Here is a 26,660-nt window from a genome sequence, read left to right as displayed (position 1 = left end):
TTTTTGAAACAAGAAAGTCTTCATAAAACTTAGAACTGGTGCACTGAAGTAGGACTGACCAAAGGCCGGGAATATTTCGAATATTTTTACAGCGAAGTACAACTTCCTGGATTAATAGGGCTCGTGCTAATCACCATAACCTCGCTGAGTCTTTAGCTCGGATCAGCATCGTAGACTCTCCAAAATGCAAATGTGGCCACACTGTAGAAGATTTGAACCACATCTTCTGGCAATGTCCCTTATATAGCCAAGAAAGAAACACGATGATTTCTTCTCTACGCAACTATAATTGTTTCCCACCATATCATATAAGATATTTCCCACGCTCAACGGATCTCTGACTTGTGAAAATTATTAATAGATTTGTTCATAAATGCAAAATCTGTATTTAAAATAAATTATAAAATAACTCATTGTAACCCACTATACCACCAGTTTCATATCTAATATATAAAATTCTCGTGTGACAGTTTTTGTTGCCATACTCCTCCGAAACGGCTTGACCGATTTTGATGAAATTTTTTGTGCTTATCCGGTCTCTATGAGAATCGGCCAACATCTATTTTTCATCCCCCTAAATGTTAGGGGTAGTCCACCCCTAAATTTTTATTTTTTATTTTTTAGACAAAATTTTTAATTTCTATTTTTTTATGATACAACATACAAAAATACATACAATCCTCAATTTTCACCCTTCTACGATCAACCCTTATTTTTTAATAGCCATTCCAGTAATTTAATCATTTTCCCTCTCCGGTCGAAAACTGATCAATCGTCATTTAATTAGTTACCCCCGCCAGATGTCTACAGGTGTCACTTCTGACCCAGTAAACAGCACGGAGTAGGGATGAGAACGAAGCCGGTCTCCTTTCTTTCTCACTCCCTACACAGTTGTCGGCCATCATTATTGTTTATGCATCAAGTGTAGTAGTAACGTTGACAATTATTATTTAGCTATCTCAGTGTAACTCTCATATTAACTTTTAATCATTCCTATTTTATCAATAATAATTAAATTATCAATTTTGAGTGTATTGTGCACGAATAAGTAAGCTATTTTTTGTCTACACTAGAAATTACTAGGAAATTATTTATATGGCAAAACAACGTTTGCCGGGTCAGCTAGTATCCTATATATGTGTGCATTTGTTGTAGGATAATAAACCCATCGGTTTCAAAATGCTTAAACAAAAAACAACCACCGAGAATCTCGAATGAAAAGCCGAATAAGAATCGATTATTTAAAAGTCGAATGAGAACAAACTTCGGTGAAAACAACGACATGAAAAGCCATCCCACCTTCTCAATCCTATGCAAGAAAGCACAAGACATAAATGATGTTAGACACCTATGCTAGTCTTCAAGTGTAAGACTTTCCTCATGCGCGCTAATAGTCTTGTATACCATTATTACTGCAATGTAAGGTGAGCTCTTTAATCCGAGCCTTATGCCCTACCGATTTAATTTGGTAGCAGGTGAGGACTGTCTCCATGATTTGATCAGGGACAATAAAGCTTTGAGAAAGCTCCCATTATCCGGTTCCCTCAAGTCACAATCATAATGCTGAGTAATTATAGAAATTATTTGATTTCCATAATCCTCCGCACGATCCACCCCCATATGTTATCCAGTTGTATCAGTTCTTCAATTGCTCCAGTGCAGGGACGAAGTGTGTGACAGCCTTATCCAACGTCCGCGAAATTTTCGGTTGTTGAACTTCATCCATCTTGATGATTTTCACAAACCAACTCAGCACTTGTTTGATCCCTAAAAAGACAAAAACACATGTTTTTATAAAAAAAATGACGCCAAGGAAAAGTTTTATCTGATTGAAAAATACAAACAAGGAAAAAAACCAAGTCGCCAATGTTGAATCAATAAATATTATGCACAATCAGATTTTTATTAAAAAATGGAAGATCAGATGAATATAGAGAGTGAGTTGAAAAATTCCACGCCAAGACTGTTGGTACTAGTCCTGGACACTTATTATGTCATGGAAAAATGTTTTTCAACCCTTTTTCTATTGAGAACTATTTTCTTTGAAAAAAAATGATTGTGCAGCACATACGCTTGGATTCGCCATTCCTGACTTGATCCTTTTTCTTCATTTGTATTTTTCAAAAATTGTGACTTTCTAGTCAGAACCAGGCAAAACTTTTCGTTGACAGTTTTTTTTTTACAAAAGCATGCGTTTTCATTTTTTAGGGAATAATACATTTGGTCCAAGAAGCAACTGATTTTGGTTCGATATTGTGAGAAATTCCTTCTTTTCGGTTATTATAAAATAGAACATTCATTCAATTTATGATGAACCAATGAAACGAGCTTGAAACAAACGAAGTTCCATCGAAATATGGAAAGATTTTCCAGTGGCAGAAAACTACTGATGTAATCGTGTCAGCTACTTCTAAATTCGGAAGTTCAGAACTCAACTTTCGTAATTATATGAAACGCTCTTTACAAGATTCGCGAATGATTTCTCTGAAACTTACTATATCATACCTTGTTCGAGTAGGTCGTTTGTTAAGGACCCCGCGCATAAATTGTTTCAGCAGTTGTCCTTTTAAACTATTTTCAGAGGAAGTAAATCCTATGACAGGTCTATCAGACCCTAATGCTCCATCTTTACCGCAATAGTGTCACATCACAATGAGGAATGAGATGAATTTTTGGTAATCTGTGTCGTGAAAATTATAATTTTTTCCAAATCACGAATTATGGAAGTCAGGATCCGACCTTCCGTGGTACATCGACGTCATGCTGCCCGCGGATGGTACGTATCAGGATACTTCGCTGAGCGTCAATGCCTCGGGGTCCGAACAAGACTCAGCCATGCGGTTCAACGATCGACAGGCCACCTGACAACAACTCGAGGGAACCGTTTCCTCGAGCTGTTGTCAGTCATCCCTTGAATTTCTCAGCTGATGTTGAAAGAATGGCAGAAGTCCGTGGTGAAGTCCTCCCCAAGACCTGCCAAATTTTGACGGCGCGGAATAGTAGATTATCGCATGAGGATGATATTCTAAAGTCAGCATAAGTTTTAACATCGGGTATGACCCGAAGTCTCCCCTCCCTTCTCCCTTCATGTGGGTAACGCGGTAATATCCTGAAATTACGCATGCGCGAAGAAGGGAGGGGGTAGACTTCGGGTTATACCCGATGTTAAGGGGTTATTCTCATGTGAGCACTTCAAAAAATCGATTTTTTTTTTTTGATATTTTGACAGTAAAACCTATCGAAAACATGCTGTGAAAAATTCAGACCGAAATTCATAGTATTTGATAAGTTACAGCTCATAGTCGCCGACGTGTCGTAAGCGATTGTCTACCAGGCTTTCAACTTTAAACGCGTTTTTCTCGAATCATCATTTTCTGAAACGGTCAAGGTCCTACAAGAAAAAGTATTCAACCGATTGCTTTAAAATTTACATATGTTCTTCTACTCATTTATAGTTATCGTCCCTACCACAATTGTTTATTTTCGACAATATCTTCATATTTTTTTTAAACGATTTGTAACGAAAAAGAAGGAGATTTTCGTGATTTTTTTTTTGAAGTTCGATATTTTTTTTTGTTTTTAATGAAATTGATTATATTTGGTAGGGACGATAGCCACAGATCTACTGAATAATAATCCATTTGATTTTTTTATGTCAGACAACATGAACAGCCGCTATCACCTTGACCAGTGAACTACCTTTTTTTGTTGGGGACTACTTTGACTTAAAAAAAATATATGTTAAAAAAGTAAAAAACGAAAAAAAAATTTTTTTCGTATATTTCAAAATACAAATAAAAATATATTGAAAAATCAACATGATTGAAGTTTGTTGTGGCATAAAAAAAAAATTCCGAAAAAGTGGTAAAATATAGGCGTTCACATGAGAATAACCCCTTAAAACTTATGCTGACTTTAGTATAGGTGGAGGATTGTGAGTCGTGTGAAGTTTGCAGCAAGACTCACAATCCGACCCCATCGTCCTCATGCCATAATCTGTTTTTCGTTACGAAAACCTATGGTGGATGGACGAAGGGACGCACGAGGGGGGGGGGGGAATGTTAATTGAAATACTAAAAAAGAAATAATGCTTTAAATAATGAATAACACTCAACTGTCATGTCACTCCGAAGTTACGACAGTCTCCGTTAGAGGCGTAGTAGATCGCGTTTAGCGGAGGGTAGGTAAGCACCTATACTCCTAGGAGCTGTAATGTATCTCGGTGGAGACCGATCTTATAATATTTAACCTATCGTCCTCAAACCAGTCGGGTAGAAAGCGCTTTCCGCGCCTCAGTAACGAAAAAAAAAACATTAACATCCTACAAATGCGTGGTGGACTGCCGAGCTGATCAACAAACGCAAGCTGATCCGTCATCTCCGGAACACCTACTGTCGGTAGAGTCATCCTGAAGCGCGTAAGATCAAGCAGAATAGGTATCGTGTAGTCCTGCCGGCTTATCCTAGGCTAATTAGGAAATCTAAGATCAATAGCAGGAGGCGGGACGTCAGTATCGAAGACAACGTGAATCCTGGGGGTGTAAACTACAAAATTGACGCGAACAACTGAGAGTAGGAATAGGCATGCTACTCAGCACCCTTAAAACCGCGAACGGGACGACCTGAAAAATTCACGAGACTGTTGAGATACTGTCGGACACACACGTACCGGACGATGACCTTGATAAAGACACACCCGAGCAGGCTGACACGCTCGAGCACGTGAAGCACCTGAGGGTTGGGACAGACGACACACCTAACACGATGGACGAACAACGTAAAAGCCTCGTACAGATTCTTCAGAACGACAAAGTCCCAGGAAACGATTTAGTTGAAGTTAGGGTTTCAAAGCCGCAGTAGCCGCAGTATTGTATCTCACGTCTTCACCAGACTCTTCAACGTTTGCCTGGAGGACACCGTTTTCCCCAGTGCTTCGGAAGGGGGCGTACTGTGGGCACTCCTTAAAATGGATGAGGATGTTTCAAAGCCCTAATCTTATCATCTCATTTGTCTTTTATCAGTGGCTAGAAAATTTTTCGAGGTCATTCACCAAGCCCTCGTGATGACAGTGCATATGGAGGGCAAGATCTCTGTATGTCAATATGGCTTTCTGCCTAGACGCCCTACGGAAGATGCGATAGTAGAGTTGCTTAAAGTAGTCCATCGCGATACCGATAAGAAATACGTCAATGGACTGCTGGACTGCAATGGACAACGTCTGGTGGCCCCCAGTCGACCAGTCTTTAGCCGAGCGAGACTCAATGCGTTATTATGAAAACAACTTTGCCAGATTATGGTTTTCGGAGAGCTCGCATGGCCTATCAATCTACTCTACTTACATGATATCAAACACTTAGGCCATTACCCACTCCCTCGGGGCGGTGGTCCTTGGTGTCAGTTGACCCCCAGCATGTGAAAGGTGGATAAGGGTATTTGGGATTAAAAGAAATAGAGGAGAAGACGAAGAGAAGAGGAGATGGCGAATATGTCTCTAGTTTTCATTCATATCTCTAACCTGGCGAGGATTACCCAGAGAAGATTACCGGGTCCCTGTCCCAAGACTCCCATCTCCGACAACGAGAGTTGGTTGGTCTCATTCATAGCCGCGCGAGACTGTCTGAAGACCGTCTTTAGAGTACTTGAGAGCTGCTTAACCACCGAACAATCAGAATCGCCTGGAGCGACAAAACGGGCGTCAAGCCCACCTCCAGGGGCTGTCCGCAAGGATCAATCATTGGTTGTGTCTGTTCGAATGTTATGTTCGATGATCTTTTCAAGAACCTCGAGTAAAACTTCGGTGAAATCGAAATCGCCTACGACGAGACAAATTAGTAGGTGGTTTTACTGATTGGAGACGGTTGTTGAGGATTTCGATATGGGCCGGAGAGTGATTGGAGTTGGTTGATTGATGGGCTGATTGGTGTCGATTGATTCAGAAGCGTCATGTCTCATTTCTGCATCACTATGGTAGGGAGGGAAATCATCACTATTAGAATGTCCACCGTCGTGTCGATAAATACGAAGTTGACTTTTTTCCCCGACCTTTGTAATATCGTGGCAGTCGATGTCTTTGATGAAAATAACCTCAACAGGTTATAGTTTTCGAAAAGTGCGAAACCGTGGCAGGGTCTCCTCGGTCATGGAAAAATCCAGATCTGTCAGCAAGCTGGAGGACTTTCGATACAATGCCACCACTTTTCGCAAAGTACCGAAATTGCACCCACCGGGAACCTCGGGGAGGTAGTCTCAAATTCAACAAAAAAACCGCTAGTTAGAGAGAAAAAATGTCCGCTCGAGCCCAGTCGGGAGTCGAATTTGAGTCTCTCAGTATCACCCGACGCTCTTACCGACTGAGCTACAGATACAACACAAATTTACTGTCGAATTCAAAGAGGATTGACTGAAGTAGAGGCTCAATTCTGAAGGTTGGAGTGACGCCAGTGGCATCGTGGAACCGAACCGAGTCGTAGGGTTTGGAATGACGGCTTCCTAATCTCTTTAATTTTAGATGAAGCATCCTCATATCCTCCTTCCTGCTCATCCTAGTGTTACCTAATTTCAATGAAAAAAAAAACATTTCGGTGACGCAGAAAACTAAACCCTTTTTATTTAGTCCCTCTTACAGCAGGACTGTTACTGAGGAATTGTTGAGTCAACTGACGGGCACACACCCCAGGATTGCGTGTGACGGCCTGTCTCTTCGGGGGTGAGGTACTACGATGCCGCTGGCGTCACTCAAACTCCCAGAACTGATCCTCTACTTCAGTCAATCCTCTTTGGTTTTTCTGCTAGATTTTCCAGTGCAATCGGAACCCAACTTCCTAGCGCCCCTATCGGGCTCCCCGGCGTTTATTCAGAAATTGGCTAATTAAAGGCCAACTCAGAAGTGAGCAAACAATATTGTTCAAAATCTCGCGGTCAAAATATGAATGACCACAACCAATCACCTTTGACCACCGTAACGAGAGGTCACGATCGCTTTCGGGATCGCTACGGTGGTCAGTACATCATCGTAAATCAACCGGTTCGGACGCGTCATCCAAATCTAAGGGAAATTCAACTGGAATACCATCCGGAAACTCAACACTAATTTAATCGGGAATATCAACCGGCAATTCAACATACAGTCCACTAAAGAATTACATGTCGAAGAGTTTTTCTCTCGGATTGCACTTCAGTGTATAAATTTATAAATAAAACAGGAATCTCAACGAAACCAAGTGTGGAAAATTATCTACCTTTCCGAACTTCCCCACTCACCATCCCATCCGGCCCAACCATCAAACGGAACATCATAATTTAAACAAATATCATGGCACATACATGCAATCGTAGAGATTGGAGTGTTCCCTCGATGATGTTTGTACATTCCTTAATCATATTTTTTCTGCAAAATTCATACACCACAATTGAGAGAAATCTTTCTCGCAGATGTGATTGTCTCGTAAGCACTATTAACTGAGCAGCGTGATTTGCCATAACCAACCAACAAGAAAATAAACAGTTCTGTGCTGCAGTCATGACGTACCTGCAAAGTTAGGTTGACCAGCGTTTGTCATTTCGCAATGCGGAGCTAGTGGTGGATCTCGACCAATGCGACGTCCGTGGGGTTCATTATTAGTACAATTGGCACAAACACCCGACGCTGGCTCATCATCGTAACAAACACGGAAGCAACACTCCTCTTCCTCATCTCCATGCAGTGCTCTTACGGCTTGTCCACCAGTTTCTGGGATATTTGGATCTGAAATTATTAGAGACATATAAAAACTTGGGGGAAATCACGTGTTCGAAGTTAAGACGTTTTGCATTCGGAGATGCCCTTCCCTCTTACAAGGAACAACTAGGGAGGTGTTCGTACACCTAAGGTATCTCCCCACGATTCTGATGAAATATGAATAGAGCATTTCCATATCCAATGCAAAATGAAGAAACCTCGTTAACTTGATTTTTTTTAGAAAAACAAGTTATGATTAGATTTCAACATAAAGAATTGTTCTGCCACAGAAGGGATTTTTCTGTTTAAATTTCAATAGTTTCATCAAATTATTATAATTTGTATTTTTGTTACTCGACTGGGATTTCGCCCGAGAATTGTTCGATTGGAGGTTAAATCTTTTAATTATTATTGGATTATGGGGTAGAAAAGAATAAACACTTTTTAAATTTTAGTTAAATCAAATTATTATTTGAAATATCACTATTGATTCTATCCACTCAAGAGGCGGTACACACTACGAATGTTCACTATGAACTATGCAAGCTAACTGACCCTCGTAAGGCCCAGAGTTTACACTCAACCTCAGAGGGCAATAGAGCTCCCTCCCCTTGCACTCATCCTGGTCACCAAACGTAAATAGGGAAAACTATAGCAGATAATCCTCATGGAGATTCCCCTTAAATAATTCGAGGAGGAGGGCCTCATAAAAAAAGACTAATAAATATTCCCTATACATTGAATGATTTTATAGCAGGGTGAATTTTCCAGTGGGGAAAACCCCAAATTCAACAAATATTTTAGTGAGAATAAAATTCATCTATCACTCCTTCATTATAGTCGGACATTTCTCAGGTCCTGATCATTCGAATGATTTTATTGTGGACGAATTGTTATGGTTCCTAATCCTTCGAATGATTTTATTGCTACTCTCTATCATAAGTATTGGATTGTTCATGAAATAAATAGAGAACAAAAATCAATCTTATGCCCTTCTGAGTGTTTATACTTTAAATTGAAAAACATTTTTATGGGTTGGTATTCTGAGAAATGTGAGGTATGGGGTTTAGGTTCGATTTTAAGTATGTAGACAAAGTGGAATGAATAGGACTCTTTGAGAGCACGTGACTAAAAGGTCCAGGGTGTTGTTTTCCTTTGTAAATCTAATTAGTTCCTCTAAGGAATCGGTACAGAGTGGATATGTCTTCCGAGCACAATTATTTTAGGTAAATAATCAAGAAAGAAATAGTTACAATTATTTGCAGGATATTATTATTTCTAATAACCCATTTCCAGTAATAAGGAAATTGGAATTCTAGGATCTCTCCATGGTCCGTGCGTTCGCATAAGGATGTTTATCTCACTTAATTTTAAGTTAGTTCCGTAGTTTTACCCAAGTCAAGACTTTATAATTTTTGAATCACCAGTTGATTAGACCAAGTTCCTACACTTACTCTATCAGCTGTACCTGTTTATGAGTTACACCGCTTCCGTTTACACTCCCCTTTCTATATAATTAGATTCAGTTTGCAGTTTTTAATAATAGTTTCGGTTTAAAATAAAAAATTGTTTGAGATCCGTTAAATATAATTGTGATTTCCATCAAGTGTAAATCAGTGCAACAAATAAAAACAAATAGCAACACTCTCACAATCACCTCCTCAGTGTCCCGACCCTGTGCGAGTGAACAAGAATTAAATTTTTTTTCAACAGATTTGAAGGTCATTAAAAGACCTTCAAAATGAGGGCAATTGAATTCAATTCATTTCATTTTTAACGCTGTGAGGTCTTGGGACTCATCAATACGTCGTTTTTTTTAATATCCAGGGATTGATGAGTGGATAATGTAATAGAGAAAGTCAATCCCTCTTTCTTATCATCCAAACATTAGTCAGCAGTCCCACGGTGCTTTGTAGACGCTGTAGTAATCAGCCCCGAATGTTTGGATACTGATCAACAGACTCGCGTTGTCATTTGGACAAAAGTGTTAAACGATCCAATGGATGTTTAGACCATTGTCAGCACCCTTATAACGTCCCGCAAATATTATATTAATCAATTTCATATTTTTACAAATGATGCAGTTCAACGCAATGAACTGGTTGACGGTGTGGGTCTCGAGAGGAGACCAGAGTAAATCTCTGAGTCTCTCATTGGCGAGTCCAGAACCCAATTCGCAATGGAACATTTCAGTAACGCGTTATGCCGACGCACTCGCTTCTCTTTTAACCCTCAATACCGATAATATATCGCCATTTTATAAGAAGTACAGGAGTGTTTCTTAACATCAACCTTTTCCCATCCGTCACGAGACACTCCTCCAACGTGAGTGAACCCTTATAAGGTCACTGAGCGAGCTATCTGGAGGGGGGGGGGGCAGTCCAGAGAGGACAGGGCATTGGAGTGTCCTATCACCAGTCACATTAACAGCTCAAATTAACGGAGAGTTAGACTACTTTCATATCTTTAGGAATGTTGTATACGCCGAAATTCCTCCATTAGAATCACATTTTTCCCTTCTTAGAACCTAATTACAATTAAACGCAATTTCCATTAAAACATCCCAATATTGAAACTCTAACAACCCTCTATAAAACCCTGAACATCCTCAATCCGTAATATAGGGTTACTTTAAAAGGATAAAAACAGTTTATTTCTAGGAAAAAGGTACAAATGATTTCAACACTATATTCGCTATTTTTTAACACACTTCACAAGCTTCAAGCCCTCTTAAACACATAACACAAGAACGTCTAAATCCACGTCTATCTTTTCAACACACGTCTAACGTCTAAAAGGAGTCTATCGTCTAACGCTGCTCAGTAACGACTCTGACCCTGTCCCTCTTCTCAAGCCTGGACTGGGCCCTAATCGCGTCACGTGGTCCTAGCATCTCTGGATCACGCTGGCTGTAACGATCTCCCCCTGTCACATCTGTAGGCCTCATAAACCGACAAAATATGACCCTCTATTTACCACCTACGCTAAAACTACTGTATAAACTTATAGCTCTAGACTACCTTAATAAAATACGAAGAACATCTGTCTATAATATTTGCTAGATTATTATTTCTACACTGGGGATTTCCTCATAATTATTACCGGTACTACAGTAATACTCTTGAAATATCCTAATCCAACATCGTTACAAGCTTTTCCCCAATAAACAACTCTCATTTAGAAGATTTTCCTGCAAACAGTCCCACTCCAGACCTTCCCTGATCCTCAGACCCAAATGTCCACTCTCTACCCCTACTCCAATCCTCTAATAGTCACGTGATCATCCCTCAATATCTCCCAGAAATATTTTGTAGACTCACTTTCGAATTAGCATTGGACACGACTGCATGTCTCAATAAACTGTACTCCCAGACAAGGAAATAAAGTTCTTTTATTTTGTGGAACTTTAAGAGCGAGTACGTTCACTCTGGTATCCAACAGGACTAGTCGGAGGCTATTCACGATTGGTTAGATCATCGAGCCGGATTATCTAACCTAAAACGTCATAACGCCATTATCACCGAATTAATTTTTTGTCACTATTGAAAAGAGCAAAAACAATATGATTATATTACAGACCTATATAAGTCTATATCAATGCTATGAGGTCGTTGTTTCCTGGGGAGACCGTTTGCGTGGTCTTACACCGAAAACTCCAGTTTATGATTATTAAATAATATAACGAAATCGTTGTTCATTGAAAGAAAGAAACCATGATGACGATGCTTGAGTTTTTAAGATTTTTAATACCGTTTGTCAGTTCGTCGACTACTCTCGAAGTGTGAACACATAATCATAGAAATAAAACTGCTCTTACTTATATCGTCTGTTTTTCTATCATTAACCTGCCTTCCAATTATTAAAATCTAATAGTCACTGCTATTACATTCAGCCCGTGTCGAAAAGTGCCTTTTCGTTTACTTGTAAGTGAAAAGTTAGAACTTGTAATCGAACCGTATTCTTCGATACAAGTGCGACGGGGTGATAACGAGTGTGAAGTTGCTCGAAGCGGTGCGAGACGAAGCCGAGGGCTGCCAATCACAAGAGCTAAAAAGCCTCCGGTCGCACGTGTATCCGAACTATAATTTTTGTTAGTGATTTTACGTTCAGGGAGTGGCGAGCTGTGCCATTGTTCGTTTACTAGTAAACGAGAAGTTTTTTCGTTCACAAGTTTTGACATTTTCTTCACAAGAAAACAGAACGACACTTTTCGAGGCGGGCTGAATGTGGCCGCAGTGACAAAAAAGACTTTTCGTTTAGTAGTAAACGAAAAATGACAGTTCGCCACTCCCTGAACGTAACATCACTAACAAAAACTATAGTTCGGATACACGTGCGACGGAGGATTTTAACTCTTGTGATTGGCAGCCCTCGGGCTCGCTTCGGTCCGCCAACTTCACACTCGTTACCCCCCTCCCCCATCGTCTTTGTATCGAAATATACTATTTCGTTCAATCTACTCTAAATTTTTTTTCGGAAATTTTAGCGGTAACTTGGAGACAAAATTATTAGCTTTTTACCAAGTAGAATTATTGTCGAGATTTCCGGTTGGACATCAACCAAAAAAAAGTTCTGGCACTAAATGTTGATCCCTACCCTACCGAATATGACTACCCCCTCCCCTACCTCTGAATGATTTTTACTACTTGCCCCCAGCCGAAAACAATGAACTAGAATATTGCACTTAGTGACACTAGATAAATCGTCTATGAGCTTTTCGATGGTACATCTTTCATATTTTTCGCATCGATAGTTAGAAAAACCGAGCGTTGGAAGAGTCGTATATTCACTTTTTCCCAATCTCGCATTATAAAATTGTCAGAATGAATTCGTGGTGTTGGCAGCACTGACCCACCCGACAGGAGCTTCAGACGTACGCACGACATTTTGAAGGTTGCCAACTGTGTTTTTGAATGTGTTCCGAACATTTAAAGAAGTAAAAGGAAAAGCAACTCTATTTAATGAAATTCTAAATGCAATTTAGAAAAAACAAAGTCCATAAAATGTAAAACCATTTTTTTTTTCATTTTGAAAAAATCGAGGAAATCTCGAATTCGTTGAAAATGCGCCACTGCACTACATAAAATGCATTTATCTATGAGGTTCGTTATGAAAATAAGAGAATGTTGTGAATGTCTATCGATAATGAGTAATTGATGGATTTCTAATTCGTAGAAAATGAAAAGTATATTTTTAAATATAGTCGGTATCCAACACGATAATGCACAGATTTTAGCATTTCACACTTTAAAAATTTCTCATTTTTTTCTCTTAAACATGAAAATTGTGGAATTTTTACAATAATTTTAATAAAACCTTTTATTTTCGATGGAAATATATCCCCAGATAGCCAGCGCTGTCGTTGGGTGATTATGAGGGAGAATAAAAAAAAAGTATCGTTGTCAAAGGGTCCATCTTTAGGCCCCTCATAAGCCTTTTACTACTATTGCTTTATGACCTTTTGCTCTGAAAACCTTCCAGTAGATGACGTAGGGTCAATTTTTCGAATCTCCACGTTCTGGTCGCCGGCGGTCGATACACCAGAGCGTTAGTTGCAGGCGGGCTGCTTGAGTAAACGGATGGACGCAGGGGTATTGGCGATTTTTCCAATGATTCCTCATCCATTGTTCTTCCCTCGTCATCCTATTTTTCTTTTTCTATTCATCTAACTCATTTAGCAGTTCTGTTTCATAACTTTTGTAAGAATTTTGCTAAATGAAAAACGGACCCCGATTTTTTCCCCACCATCCCCCAACCTGCTGCCGGCTACTGGTCCATCAAAATTCACGGTAGTGTCATCTACCGCGGATCTCTCAAAAAAGGGTCTACCACCCCTTCTAAGTCATCGAGCCTGGCTCGTAAGATAGGTCTAATGGGGCCCCATAAAAAAACGACCCTGGAAATTAATCCGCTTACTACTGTCGATGTACTGTCGATCTTTCTACTTTGCCACTGTCGACAGTGCCAGGACAGTGGGTCAGCAATTTTTGTCGACAGTGACAAGGCAGCAAGTCGGATTTTGGCTAGCTGGGTCAAATTACCCTCAATTTGACACCTGAATAACGGAATTCTCACCATTTTTCATTGTCCTATGACAAATTTTAATAAGGAAATGAAGTTTCGTGATTTTATTAAAAAAATTATGTATCATATGCTAATCTCAAAGTTCTTTGGTGAGTTTTTTACCCCGTTTTACATAACATAATAATTACAAATTTGGAATTTATTACGTACAATTTAGCTAGCGCCCCCAGAGGGCGCGTCTGTATCGTTTTTTCAATTTCCGATAACATCCTATTGGATAGTCTTAAATAGTGTGTCCTGATTGGCTGAAATCTGAGTTTGAAAAATAATCATGAAATTTCTGTGTCGAAAAATGTTGAATGTTATTCAATAATGACGTTGAAGGAACATTTTTCGGGAGCTTCGCGTTCAAATGAAATTTGTTTCATATAATTCTCAGTAATATTTGTTTGCTCTCCAGAAAATGAGCGTTCCCCAGGGAAGATTACCTCTCACCGCCCCACCCCCCGGAAAAGTTTCAATTTTCATCACCATCTTGTCAAGTTCATTTGACTTTGTAAAGCATTTGTCCAAATAGCCTCCTTGTATGTGCAATTCAACAATTACCCCGAGGGGTAGTTGACTTCCGAGAGCATTTTCACCCCCTAAACTCCCTTGTAGATGGCTAAGAAAAAATGTGTCACAGATTTTTTAATCCCCTCACAGAGAGAAAAATACCGAGCAAGGGACGTGAAAAATTCCACCAAATTTCCGCACTGAGTCAATTTCAAATTCTATGACGAACTTTTTTGTAGAATTTTCCAGTAAAACGTAACACAAGGGTTTGTTTGTCCGAAAGCTTGAGGGAAATATCCCATTTATTTTCAACCACGAGGGATATTTCTCGGATTATTTTTCCCATCCAATTTCCCATGGAAATTCTTGGAAATTTCACTGGAAATTTTTCATGTTGCCTATATAAAAAAAAACAAATGATGAAGTAACCCTCAATTGTATCTGACAGATTAAATGGCAATTCGTTGAAAATTATGTCTCATGGTGCAATTCTATCGGCCAAGATTTGGATGGAAAAAATAATCTCCCGAATACCACACGAACTTCGAAATTATCTGGTATTTCCCTCAAGGTTCCCTATAAACAAATAAGCTTGTCAAGTTTTCCAAAAAAATCGTTGCAAACAAATGAACGTGTCAAGTTTTCCAGTTTAAAAATCACGATTTTTTTGGAAAACTTGAAACGTTCATTTGTTTGCAACGAACCTATAGGGTAATATGCGACAATTTTGGAGCTCTTGTGGTATTATATGTGATTATGTTTTTCATCCCAATTTCAACCAATCAAATGGTGGCATTTTCCGTCACATGGTACAAGTAAGAGGAGTAAGAGGGGAATCCTTCGACGTTATTGATCAAAAAATAAAAATAAAATGAAAATCTGTCTGAGTTGTTGGTCGCTCGCTACGCTTGCATTACGGGTCGAACTACTAACTTCCCGACCAATTCTCAACACGATTCGTAACACGATTTTTTATTTTATTCGGCCCTTGACGAGCCTCGTAACCAACTTCCCGATAGGCTGAAATATTAACTTAGACATTTGGACACCCTCGTTCATAAGTTTTATGAAGGGTGAGAGGATTTCACGTTAAAAAAACGGAAAAGGGGTGGGGGGAATTTACTCCCGTCCTAATGGGATCTAGACAAAGTCAATGCCTATCGATCGCGATCAAAATCAATTCAATCGGGGGACGCGTCTGCGCAGGAGCGTGAACGAAAGAAATCCAAAATTAACCCTTCTTTTCTAAAAAAACTCAAAATGAGGTGGAGGGAATTCGCTCCCAACCTAATCAGATCCGAACCAAGTCAAAACCTATCGATCGTGATCAAAACCATTCCGATCGCATTATGCGTTTTCGCGGGAGCATGAATGACAGCTCAATATAGGCTTCATATATCGAATAATGTCAGTTGTCAATCTTTCCATTGTTTTCAACAAAAATCCCGAAAAGGGGTGGGGGGATTTCACTCCCATGCTAATGGGATCTTGACCAAGTCAACGGCCATCGACTGCGACCATAACCGCCTCGATCGCATCACGCGCTTGGACGGGAGCGTGAACGAAAGAAATTGAAAGATCAAAATAATCCTTATTTTTTAAAAAACTCAAAAACGGGTGGGGGGATTTCGCTCCCAAACTAATCCGATCTTGTGCTCGATGACATCTATCGATCGCGACCACCCCCATTCCGATCGCGCGTACCGTTCGCCTGGGAGCGTGAACGAAAAGCCACAATTCGGAAACAATTCTCAGCATCGCATGTCAATGCCATGTTGCCAAATCAGTTTGAGCCCTCGGATTGAAACCATCCAAAATGGCCGCGGGTCAAATCAGAGGGTTTTCAATTCAATTTTTTCAGTTGTCTATCCCATAACTTATACTTTGAAATTTTTTTGAGAGGATAACGAGAAAAACTTATATACGGTTCTACATGTCATCACACACTGTAACACTACCAAAAATGAGATCGAAGTCGAGAGGGCGCTGTGCTTACCCGAATTCTGCGTTGGAATTTATTCTTCGGAATTTTCTTTCTAAATAACATGTTCGGTATTGAGGGTGCATGGTATATGTGGACAAACATTAACTGTCTGTCTATAGCTCTGCTTAGTCCATTTCAGTATTTTATCGTTCTTCTCAGCACAGGAACGGAATGTTTAGAATAATTTTAATCATCATAATAGTTCAATAATAGTTCATTTTAGTCAATAATAATTAATAAACAGAAACAGAGAAGTATTGGATTCCCATAATAAATTAAAAACACAAGAGTTATATTTGAATAAAAACTGATATTTATTAGGAAATTCACTCAACGTGTAAATATTGTGACAACAGATCTATATGTTCGAAAAGATTCCTGATCTTAGAGTGGAGTCAGTGCTCTCGGTGAAATTCGGGATCTCACTGATTAACAAGAATAATGTCAGAGTGCTCAGTTCCTTACCTGAGGATATAAAGAGAAAATGAAGGGAATGAAGGGAAGCATGACTATTTTTTGGGCATGCAGACGCTAGCCTTTCGTAAATGGGGCATGTGAAAAATTCGTAGTGGTGCTAGGGTTTATGGTGGGATTAAGAGTTGGGCCAGACGTAGTTGGGTATACCCCAAGCAATAAATAAATGGGAAATAGAAATATTAATGTAAAATATAAAGGGAAATATAGGGGTATACAACAGAAGGAAAACAAAGAAATGAGTGAACAAGGGCCTTTTGTCAAATGGATCCAGAGGGTGAAATCTTTGGTCACTAAGGGTTACTTCCTCTGGAGACATAATAGGAGAAAGGTATACCTTCTGCGTGCGATAATAAAGAACTAAAGTTTATAGCCAAATCGTTTGATATTATTCAGTAAATTCCTATCCATAATCCAATATCCGGGAACTTGAGCTGAAATTATGATCAAAATAAACGTTTGATCCCCTCCACAAGTGTTGAAAGGAATTTTCCTGGGGAAAAATTGTTTTAAATACTTGAATGTCATTAATAAAAATTGATTCAACTCACCTCTGCAAAGAAAAGTTGGTTCACCGGCGTACTGTGTTGGATATGCAGGTGCACGATCACCTGGAAGTAGGTAAGGACAACGTTGTTCTACAGACTGGCAGAAAGACCGACAGGGTCTCAATCTCGTACCAACGTATACTTCCACTGAATTCAATGAGATCGACGGTCCCTCATGAGCAAAATAAGGCACCAGAGAGCTGCACACCCATTTTCTATATGCCTCCTAGAAAAATTCACCCAAAACGACAAAAATTTAATGCAGCTCATAATGCAGCTCAGGGCGAATGTGGATAGCAAGGGGACAGAACAATCATGACGGTGACTGCCTAATTAATTAATCACCGCTTGTTTATGACAATAAAAATAATCACGGCAATAATATCACAGTCCAAATGATCATAAATATTTCAGCCTCCTCGTTGTATAATAATTGAATTCCAATTCCATGTTGGATTCTCAATAAATAAATTTTGAACACAGATTTATTCTTAAAATAAACTGATATTTTAATCGAGAAAGACTAGTTATTTAACAACCGAGTCGACAGAGAATTTTGGAACTCGGGGTGACTACCGTATTAGGTGACAAATTAGAACTAACCTAAAATTAAAGGAGTCTTCAGTTTTGTGTCTCAGGATTTGCGGAAAAAATGGAGGGGAGGGTTTTGAGAGAGACATGTGTCGTAGGGTCTAAAATGTTTGGGAATTCTCCAGCTGATTAGGCTTTATTGGAAGCAATTTCATTTAAGGTATATCCGCTAAGGGTTATTCAATAGGGGAATTTTCAGGAGAATTAGAAAAATACAGAAAATGTGAATTGAAATATTGGGGTACATGACATCCAACGGGTCTATCTCCTCACGTATCATCAGATAACTCAGGAAACGTCTATTAGTGCAGTCATTCTAGATAAAACATTGTTATTATAGGAGGTAGAGCTTGAGGGGATGAAAATTATCACGGTCTCGACTATCAATTTTTTTGGTAAAGTTTTCTAGTAATATTATATCGAGAATAACCCTTCCTACTTAATCCAAAATCCCATCCAAGAATTTTCGGTGACGTCACAAGATGTAAAACGCTACATAAATTTAACGTCTTATATGTCACGTGCAAAAATATGTGAAACGCACGGTGCGTGTCCGGGATTGTTCTCTGTAATCTTTCAGCTGTGATATTTTTGCTTAAGACATTTTTGTCTGTGATATTTTTGATGGATTATTTTGGCCGTAATAAAAAGTAAGTCTGCGAGTGTAATTTGATGCAAATAACATTTTAAAGCGACATTTTGAATAAAATTTTATTTTTTAATTCAATATTTATTTTGCAGAATTATTTATTTATTAGTTTGTTAGATCCATAACTCATTGTGATTGTTCGTCTGCTCCTATGATTTTTAACGGGGCGATATGGGTTACTATGGACCACATGATGATAAGTACTTATTTTAACTAATTTGGCTAATAAGATCAGGTCATTATCTGTTAATCCACACAGTTGTGTATCATTATCTCTACGAATGTTTCACCAATTTTTCAGTGCTCAACGACTCCAAGTATATTCCCCATTTTTTCATAATTATGTTGTTACCCCGAAATTCCAGCATTAGAACCACATTTTTCCTCTCCTTAAAACCTTATTGCCGTTAAAAGCAATATCCTAATCCAACACCATTTCAACTTTCTCCCCAATAAACACCCCTCATTTAGAAGATTTTCCTGCGAAGAGCCCCACTCAAGACCCTTCCTGATCCTCAGACCCAAACGAGATCGAATGCGCGCTTCGCGTGCCCTATTTTGATTTGCCGCCTCAAACACATTGACCAATTCGAAGAAAGTCTTACACGTGAAGTTAGTCGATGACTTCTGTGGTTAATTTAATTTAATTTATGTGCTTGTGCTTTCATAGACTGACGAGACATAGTCGCGCGCCACCGCGCGCGATTTGGTTAATCTTAATTGTTGTGATATTTTTTATTTAAGTCACATTTGCGGTGAGCGCACCTTATTTTAACTACTGTATGAGTAGAGCAGTTGAATTATAGGGATATAAAAAGTCAATGTAATATTTAAATTCAAAATAATAATACCAAAATGATCCTGAAGTAATCGCGTATGACGTTGAACACGTCATCATTTCGTAAAGATGGATCTTTAAAAATTGCTGATATATTCACAGCTGATCTATTTCCCACTTGTAGGCAACATGCAAAATTTTAAATGTCTTGAAGCTGTAAGACGACTTGGAAAATACAGGAGTTTCGATAAGATATAGATATTTACATTTGATGAGTAACTTGTTTCATTTCCATTTTCTAACTAAGTTGTTATTTTCTACTAATTAACTCATCCTTTGACTTGATTTACTTGATACTTGTGTACTTGTGAAATTCAAATTTTGCCGCTGTGAATGTATCTACCAATCACGAATAAGTGTTACGGAATTTCGATATGTTCGATTCGATTCGAGATTTGAGGTGTATGTCCTTTTTACAAAAGGATGAAGGGCGATCACACCGTAAAAGAACGAATGTGAAAGTCGTTGGTTATAAATATGATGAGAGAGGTGACTCGATCCACAATGGATGCTTTTAGGAACACGAACGTTTTCGCCTTTTCGACTAATGCGAAACTTCATTCATTTAATCGGCCAATGGGAAAGACCTTACGCGATTTCGACTCGGACGAACTTAATTTATGTGCTTCTGCTTTTACAAAAAGGATGTACACTCTCTACCTCTACTCCGATCGGCTAATAGTCACGTGATCATCCCTCGATATCTTTCAGCAATATTTTGTAGACTCACTTTCGAATTAGCATTGGACACGACTGGTTGTCTCAATAAATTGTACTCCCAGACAAGCAAATAAAGTTTTTTTATTTTTGTGGATTATTAAAAACGAGTACGTTTACTCTGGTATCCAACAATTGCCATTCTACAATCAAACTTTTTGGTACGATGGAAACACCTCATTTCTCCGATTCTATGGATTCAAAAGTGACAGATTATTCCTGCCATATACATATTAAAGTTTTTTATAATCTCGCAATATACTTCTGAATGCTCCTTTTGGATTCTGATTACCTAATCTTGTTATTATTATTTCTTTCCCTTCTGATTGTTTATGTTGAATTTTGGGGGTTTCCCCGAAGACAAAATTCACTCGTTCCAGAGTTTTTATATTTAAGATTTTAAAAAATGCTTTACAACTTAATCGTCGTCGGGGCCTTACCCCTTGGGACTTTTATTACTGAGCTTTTCCGAAGGGATTTTCCCGAAAACCCATGTGGTGACCTGACATGGTCAAGATACAAGTTCTCAGTAAATTTTCAGGGGGTGCGGAATTTATTGCCCTCTCTAAGTAGAGGTGAATCAGGGACTCACTAGCAATTTGGTTTTCAGTCTTTCGTAAGATTTCATAGTGTTTACAATGTCCTCTTAACTAGTAGAGTCTGAATAGTATATTAAAGTTTAGTGTTGTAGTTATTAACAGTGTGTTCTCAATTATTTTGTTCCTCATCTACCAATAGTTTCAGTTATATTTTGATAGAATTTATAATTTCAACATGTTTTATTTACCTCATATTGGAAGACTTAACGGTTTCGAATGAGATAGATAAAGCCTAATTAATGGGGAAGAATCATTCAAACCGGTGGAGCCGTTTTCAATTATTTTTTCCGTTTCATTTGCAGCACATAAATTAATCATTTATCATCAACAATTTTAGAATTCTCCATTTGGAAAACTGTTTGGATGTATTGGGAAATCATTGTTCACTTCTTTAGAAGTGGAGAGTGAAAAAATACAGACACGACTTTTAAATTTTCATCCTAATTTCTTGAAAATATTTTGGTAACGTTATTTTAAAATTAAGGGTACAAAAAATTTGAAATCAAACAGCCCCGTCATCCCTTGTAAAGGACCGCATTTAACGACTTTTGCAAGCTTTTTTGGCGCACAGCTAAATCATGCATATAAAAAAATATATGTAATATTATATACATATATGTATACATACATATATATTGTAACATGTACATATATATATGTAACGTGGTATTTTGACCAGTTACTGGCTCTCGATCGTTTCGCGATTTTAGAGACTTCCACCAGACGCGAAGTCACCTTCAGTGGCGAGAGTTCCTGAGAAGAGAGGACAAAATTATTTTTGATGTTATTTATTTTTTTATTGTATCGAGACTTGATAACTAATTAAACATCGTTCTCCCCGATAGTTCTATAGTCTCTTGATTTCATTGATTTGTCTATCCCAGTTACATTCCCTTCCAGCTTCAGATTCATTTTAAATCTCTACGTATCGAGTAGCGGGGAAAGTGGAGCTGCAAGTGGAGAAGGATTTTTGAAACAGTGGTGATTCCGTTAAATGACCTGGCGCATAACTTAATTTTCTGCTTTTTATTATGTTGGGGTGTGATGGTGCCAGAGGACTGACTAACGGAAAAAGGGTTCCGTGAACTTCCTGACATTACGTCACAATATACAGGGTGTCCCAAAATTGAACGTCCAGACTTTAAACTTAAGTTGGGGGTGAAATTCTGGATCGAAAAGTCCTGAGCGACTTTTTGATCGGACGCACCCTCTTCAACTTATTCAGGGTTGAAGTTGCACGAATCAGAGGTGTGGAATACCCGGTCGCACGACGGTGAGGAAAACGTTCGAGTGTGGTGGTGTCCCCACCATACGGTACTACTCCCCTGCGGCGACAGAAAGAGATGACTGGCGGCGGCGGGTAAGAGGAAGGGGAGGGAAATGAAAAAATGAACACCCAAAAAAAAAATCATCAGCGATTGATCATTTTTTTCTCCTTCGCTGAAAGAAAAAATGAAAATCTCATACAGGGCCAATGGGGCTTTAGAAAATTAAATCGCCGGGTTTTTTTTTCCAGCGCTGTAATTTTCAACGCCGTTTTTTTCTCCTTTTCGATTAGATTAAGAGATGTAATGGGCCTCAATCGATGGAGAATTTATTCCTCCATCGAATGCCCTTGGTTTCATCCCTTGGCATTAATTAGGGGAGGAGTAAATAATTTTTATGTAGCGGGCGGGTGTTCATTTTTTTCATTTCCCTCCCCTTCCTCTTACCCACCGCCGCCAGTCATCTCTTTCTGCCGCCGCAGGGGAGTAGTACGATATGGTGGGGACACCACCACACTCGAACGTTTTCCTCACCGTCGTGCGAGCGGTTATCCCACGCCCCTGATTCGTCCAACTTCAACCCTGAATAAGTTGAAGAGGGTGCGTCCGATCAAAAAGTCGCTCAGGACTTTTCGATCCAGAATTTCACCCCCAACTTAAGTTTAAAGTCTGGACGTTCAATTCTGGGACACCCTGTATATATAATTATTGTGACGGTATATATATGCAGAGGATATTAATTGTCATCAGACTAATCATCACAATATGGATATATTCCTTAGTAATTATTGTGGGAATAATAAATACTTGTAATCCGTAAGAAGTACTATTTAACCTGTGTTGTATTGAGACCCACCAATACGTCTTTTTTTTTTTTATTAATGTCCAGGGATTCACGAATGAATAATGGAATAGAGGAATTCAATCCCTCTTTCCCATCATCCAGACATTGGCCAGCAGTCCCAGGGTGTGTTGTAAGCACTGTGGTAAACAGTCATCATTGTTTGGACAGTGATCAGCAGAGTCGTGGCGTCATGTGGACAATAGCGTTAAACGATCCAACGGATGATTAGACCATTGTCAGCACCCTTATAGCGTCCCTTAAATATTATATTAAGCAATTTCACATTTTTACAAATGATGTAGTCCAAGACAATGAATTGTTTGATGGTGTAAGTCTTGTAACAATGACGACACAAGAGAATGGTAGTGCAGAAAACCGTGAGACTGCTTAGCTCAGCGAGTTTGAACTGGAAGCGTTTTTGAAGACTCCAAGAGAGTCAGAGTACGATCGAGAGGAGACCAGAGTAGATCTCTGAGTCGCCCATTTGCGAGTTCAAGACCCAAATTCGCGATCGAACTTTATAAGGGGTTATACTGATCCACTCGCGTATGATGTAACCCTTAACATCTGAATATAATATAAATATTATGACTTTTATTGCCGCTAGACGGTCCTCATTAGTCCAGAAGTATAATCAGCCTTTCGGTCATTTTACACTCTGCCCTAGGCAGCCGTCTAGTCGATGGTCTCGAGTATCTGTGCCCTGCGCGCAAATTGGTAGAGTCCCTTGATACCGTCCCTGTCGACATGTATATCTGTGCATGCGGACCTGAAAACCTCCCATCTAACTTCATCGAGTCCGCTACATCTTGTGCATAGGGGGTCAGTCCCTTTGCCTATTCTCGATAGGTACAGAGTCAGGGGCCAATGCCCAGTGATAAGCCCCACTATAGCTCGGAGCTTAGCCCTGCTTAGGCCCAACAGAGCTTTTGCAATCTTCCTTGTGGGTGTTTCCAAGAGGGATTTTGCGTGTCTGGCGCCCGTTTCCGAGCCCCACCTAACCACAATCCTCCTGTTGCCACGTTCCTTAACTAGGTCCTTCACAAAGTCAATGTGCACACCTATGTGCTCCCCCCTGAGACCCCTCCTCCTGCACCGATCTTTAGCTAGCTCATCGGCTTTCTCGTTGCCTCTGATGCCAGCATGGCCCGGAATATAAATATTATAATATAAATATTATATTCAGATGTTAAGGGTTACAACATACGCGAGTGGATGATGCCTTTTTATGGTGTTGGAAAATTAGAGCACAGCTCTTCTGTCTATCTTCAAAAATCACTCGACAGGGTTTATGACGTGTTTGAAAGAGTCTCCAGAAAAGGACTAATTTATGATCTGTCGTGCTCTTAACTTGAGAGCATTATAATCCTTACCACATGTGGTATTCAAAGGAGACTTTGTCCTCTGGAGTCATAAACGTTCTCTTGTTTTTTCCCTCAGTAAAGGGTTTCCATATAGTAAGAAGTTAGTCTCTGGACACCGGTCCTCTAGGTCACTTGTGTCTTCCTCGTACCAGTACTAGAGAGTTCTAGTTAAAGTAATTGATTGTGTTGCTACATTTATTTATATACTTTTGTGGGGTTGAGCAGGTGGTGGAAAAAGATTCACGCCGGTGTATTTGTTTAGTATTTATTGGCTTCAGCACAATACAGGGTGTTGACTTGTCCTCTCTTGTGCGGTGTGCGTCTAAGGTAGATTGGAGGGCAAGTGTGTCCGAGGTAGGTTGAGGAACGACTGTTGAGTGTGGAAAAATGTGCGGAAAGTGTGGGCGTGCGAATGTTTGGGAAACAGGAGAAGGGATACTAGGAATCTCGACTGTGATTGGCTCGGCATCGTATTCTCGACACGTGACGTCGTGATGCCGGCTAAGTGCACAGGAAGGTTGGGTTCTTCGCTGGGACAGTTCTGGGTTATTCCCCAGGTTTTTATGGTAGGGATGGCGTCGGTCGGGTAGGTGCTAGGTCTAATGGGTTTTGAAAAGTCTAGACAGGATTGGGGAATTTACCCGGGAATGCCAGGGTGTAGTGGCGACGTAGTCACCACACTTTTACCCATATCTCAATATATGAGAAGTCCGTAAGTGTTATTTAACATCAATCCTTTACCATCCGTCACGAAACACCCCCCCCCCCCACCCCCCCCTGGAGAATGAACCCTTCAATTCAACACTCCAGGTAGGCGGACGAGGTACGATGGCGCCAGAACGGGCAATCTTTTTTTCGTTATCTTTGTGAATAGTCCGGGACTATTCACAATTGGATAACAAAAAATGTCACCCTTTCACGCTGCCTAATTCAGCTGATGAAAATTATTGTATTAATAATGAAGAACACTTCATTTTTAATACAATAATTCTTCAATTATTAATTGAAAATTGTTCAACTCATTGCAAATATATATTTCTAAAAATTGAACTTTCTGAGTTAGTATTATTTTTATCGTTATTATATTTTGAGGAAATATTTCCAAAAAGAGTGAGGATCAAATTGAAGCGAAAAAAGGACAAGAAATCTTGATGGAGATTTGCCAATTTCATGTTATATGTAGCATCGGGAAAAATTATGGGGAAATCCGCAGTGAAAAATGGTCATCTGTCGAATATGATAGACAAATGTTGTGCCTTTTGGTGACACAACAAATTTTTTGTCAGTTAAGAATTACGAGGTTTGTTAAGGTTTAAATAACGGGTAACCTGATGTTTGAAGTCGAATTTTTATTGTATTCACAAACACATATTTTTTAATGAATTTTTACGCTTTATAAATTTTTCAATGACTTCCACGGAAGTTATTTCACGGCTGATCTTGTATGTTCTAAATTTTGAAAATAACTACCTTTTTGGTCAAATTTTTAGACGGCCAAGGTGGAAATTCGGGATGGCGAATTTGGTCAATGCTTGGGTTACAGAATATAACACGAATTTTCATTGGTGGATTAGGAAATTGGTGGGAAATGAGGACGGAAATTGTGTATGTTGGGAAAACCTCGAGATGGTTCAATCTCTACTAGCCGGACCCCACCTGAGGTTGTACAGGGGTATTTGAAATAAGGATAATGCCAAGGGCGCGGTCTGTGTTCCTGGTAGCGCATGGTGGCCACACCATTCAAAATGGCACTCTTCCCAATAGCTCAAACTCCACAAATATCCTTTGTGTGTGTTTCATTATATAGAGCATTGGGACTCGATAATATGCCCAAAAATCAAAATGGAAACTAAACCAGGGAAATCGGTACCTCGCTGAGTTCTAAATTCCATCAGATGTTCTTTTGATTGTAACGGCATTTTTTGTGAATTTAAAAGATGGACCATTGAGGGGCAGTAATTCTTGAGGTCCTACATATCTGGGCATATGCCAGGGACTACCTCCCCGAGGTTCCCCGTGGGTGCAATTTCGGTACTTTGCAAAAAGTGGTGGCGTTGTAACGAAAGTCCACCAGCTTGCTGGCAGATCTGGATTTTTCCAAGACCGAAGAGACCCTGCAGCGGTTTCGCACTTTCCGAAAACTATAACCTGTTGAGGTGGTTTCCATACCAGACATCGACTGTGTATGAGGGGACGGTCCGTTTTGGGCCTCGACTGTTAGAGTAGGAGGATAAGGCTGAATATCTCACGGAGGAAATTGCTTGATTTTTGGGATTAAACAGAACTGATGAATGAGAAAGGGACAGGGATTTGAATTTTTTTTATTCTCGTGTTTCCACTCGTGAGATTGGAAAACATTTTTATGGGTCAAAAATCCAAGAAGTTCGGGGTATGATGTGCATGCTGTTTTCTTGGGTCTAAGTAGAGGTGCATGAGTTGGACCATTGTTGGTGTGGGTCATCAGGTACAGGGGGTTGTGACCCTTTAGTCTT

General features: G+C 39.5%; 1 protein-coding gene across 2 annotated transcripts in view; it reads right to left on the bottom strand.

The window, feature by feature from the left end:
- Nucleotides 1–26,660, bottom strand: part of Mid1 — a 50,181-nt gene that overhangs the window by 10,565 nt on the left and 12,956 nt on the right. Inside the window, exons 2-4 of one of the 2 annotated variants that reach the window (XM_064137499.1) lie at nucleotides 17,305–17,527; nucleotides 7,528–7,743; nucleotides 1,457–1,767 (exon numbers count right to left, since the gene is read on the bottom strand). In XM_064137499.1, the coding sequence (XP_063993569.1) occupies nucleotides 1,637–1,767; nucleotides 7,528–7,743; nucleotides 17,305–17,527 (570 nt within the window). In that variant the 3' untranslated portion in view covers nucleotides 1,457–1,636. The remainder of the gene's footprint in view (nucleotides 1–1,456; nucleotides 1,768–7,527; nucleotides 7,744–17,304; nucleotides 17,528–26,660) is intronic. The other variant, XM_064137497.1, reaches the window with a different exon arrangement.

The sequence above is a fragment of the Diachasmimorpha longicaudata genome, chromosome 18 (genome assembly GCF_034640455.1).
Source record: "Diachasmimorpha longicaudata isolate KC_UGA_2023 chromosome 18, iyDiaLong2, whole genome shotgun sequence".
Taxonomy (NCBI): domain Eukaryota; kingdom Metazoa; phylum Arthropoda; class Insecta; order Hymenoptera; family Braconidae; genus Diachasmimorpha; species Diachasmimorpha longicaudata.
Note: the sequence above shows the minus strand (reverse complement) of the source record. Positions and strands in the feature narration are given on the sequence as shown.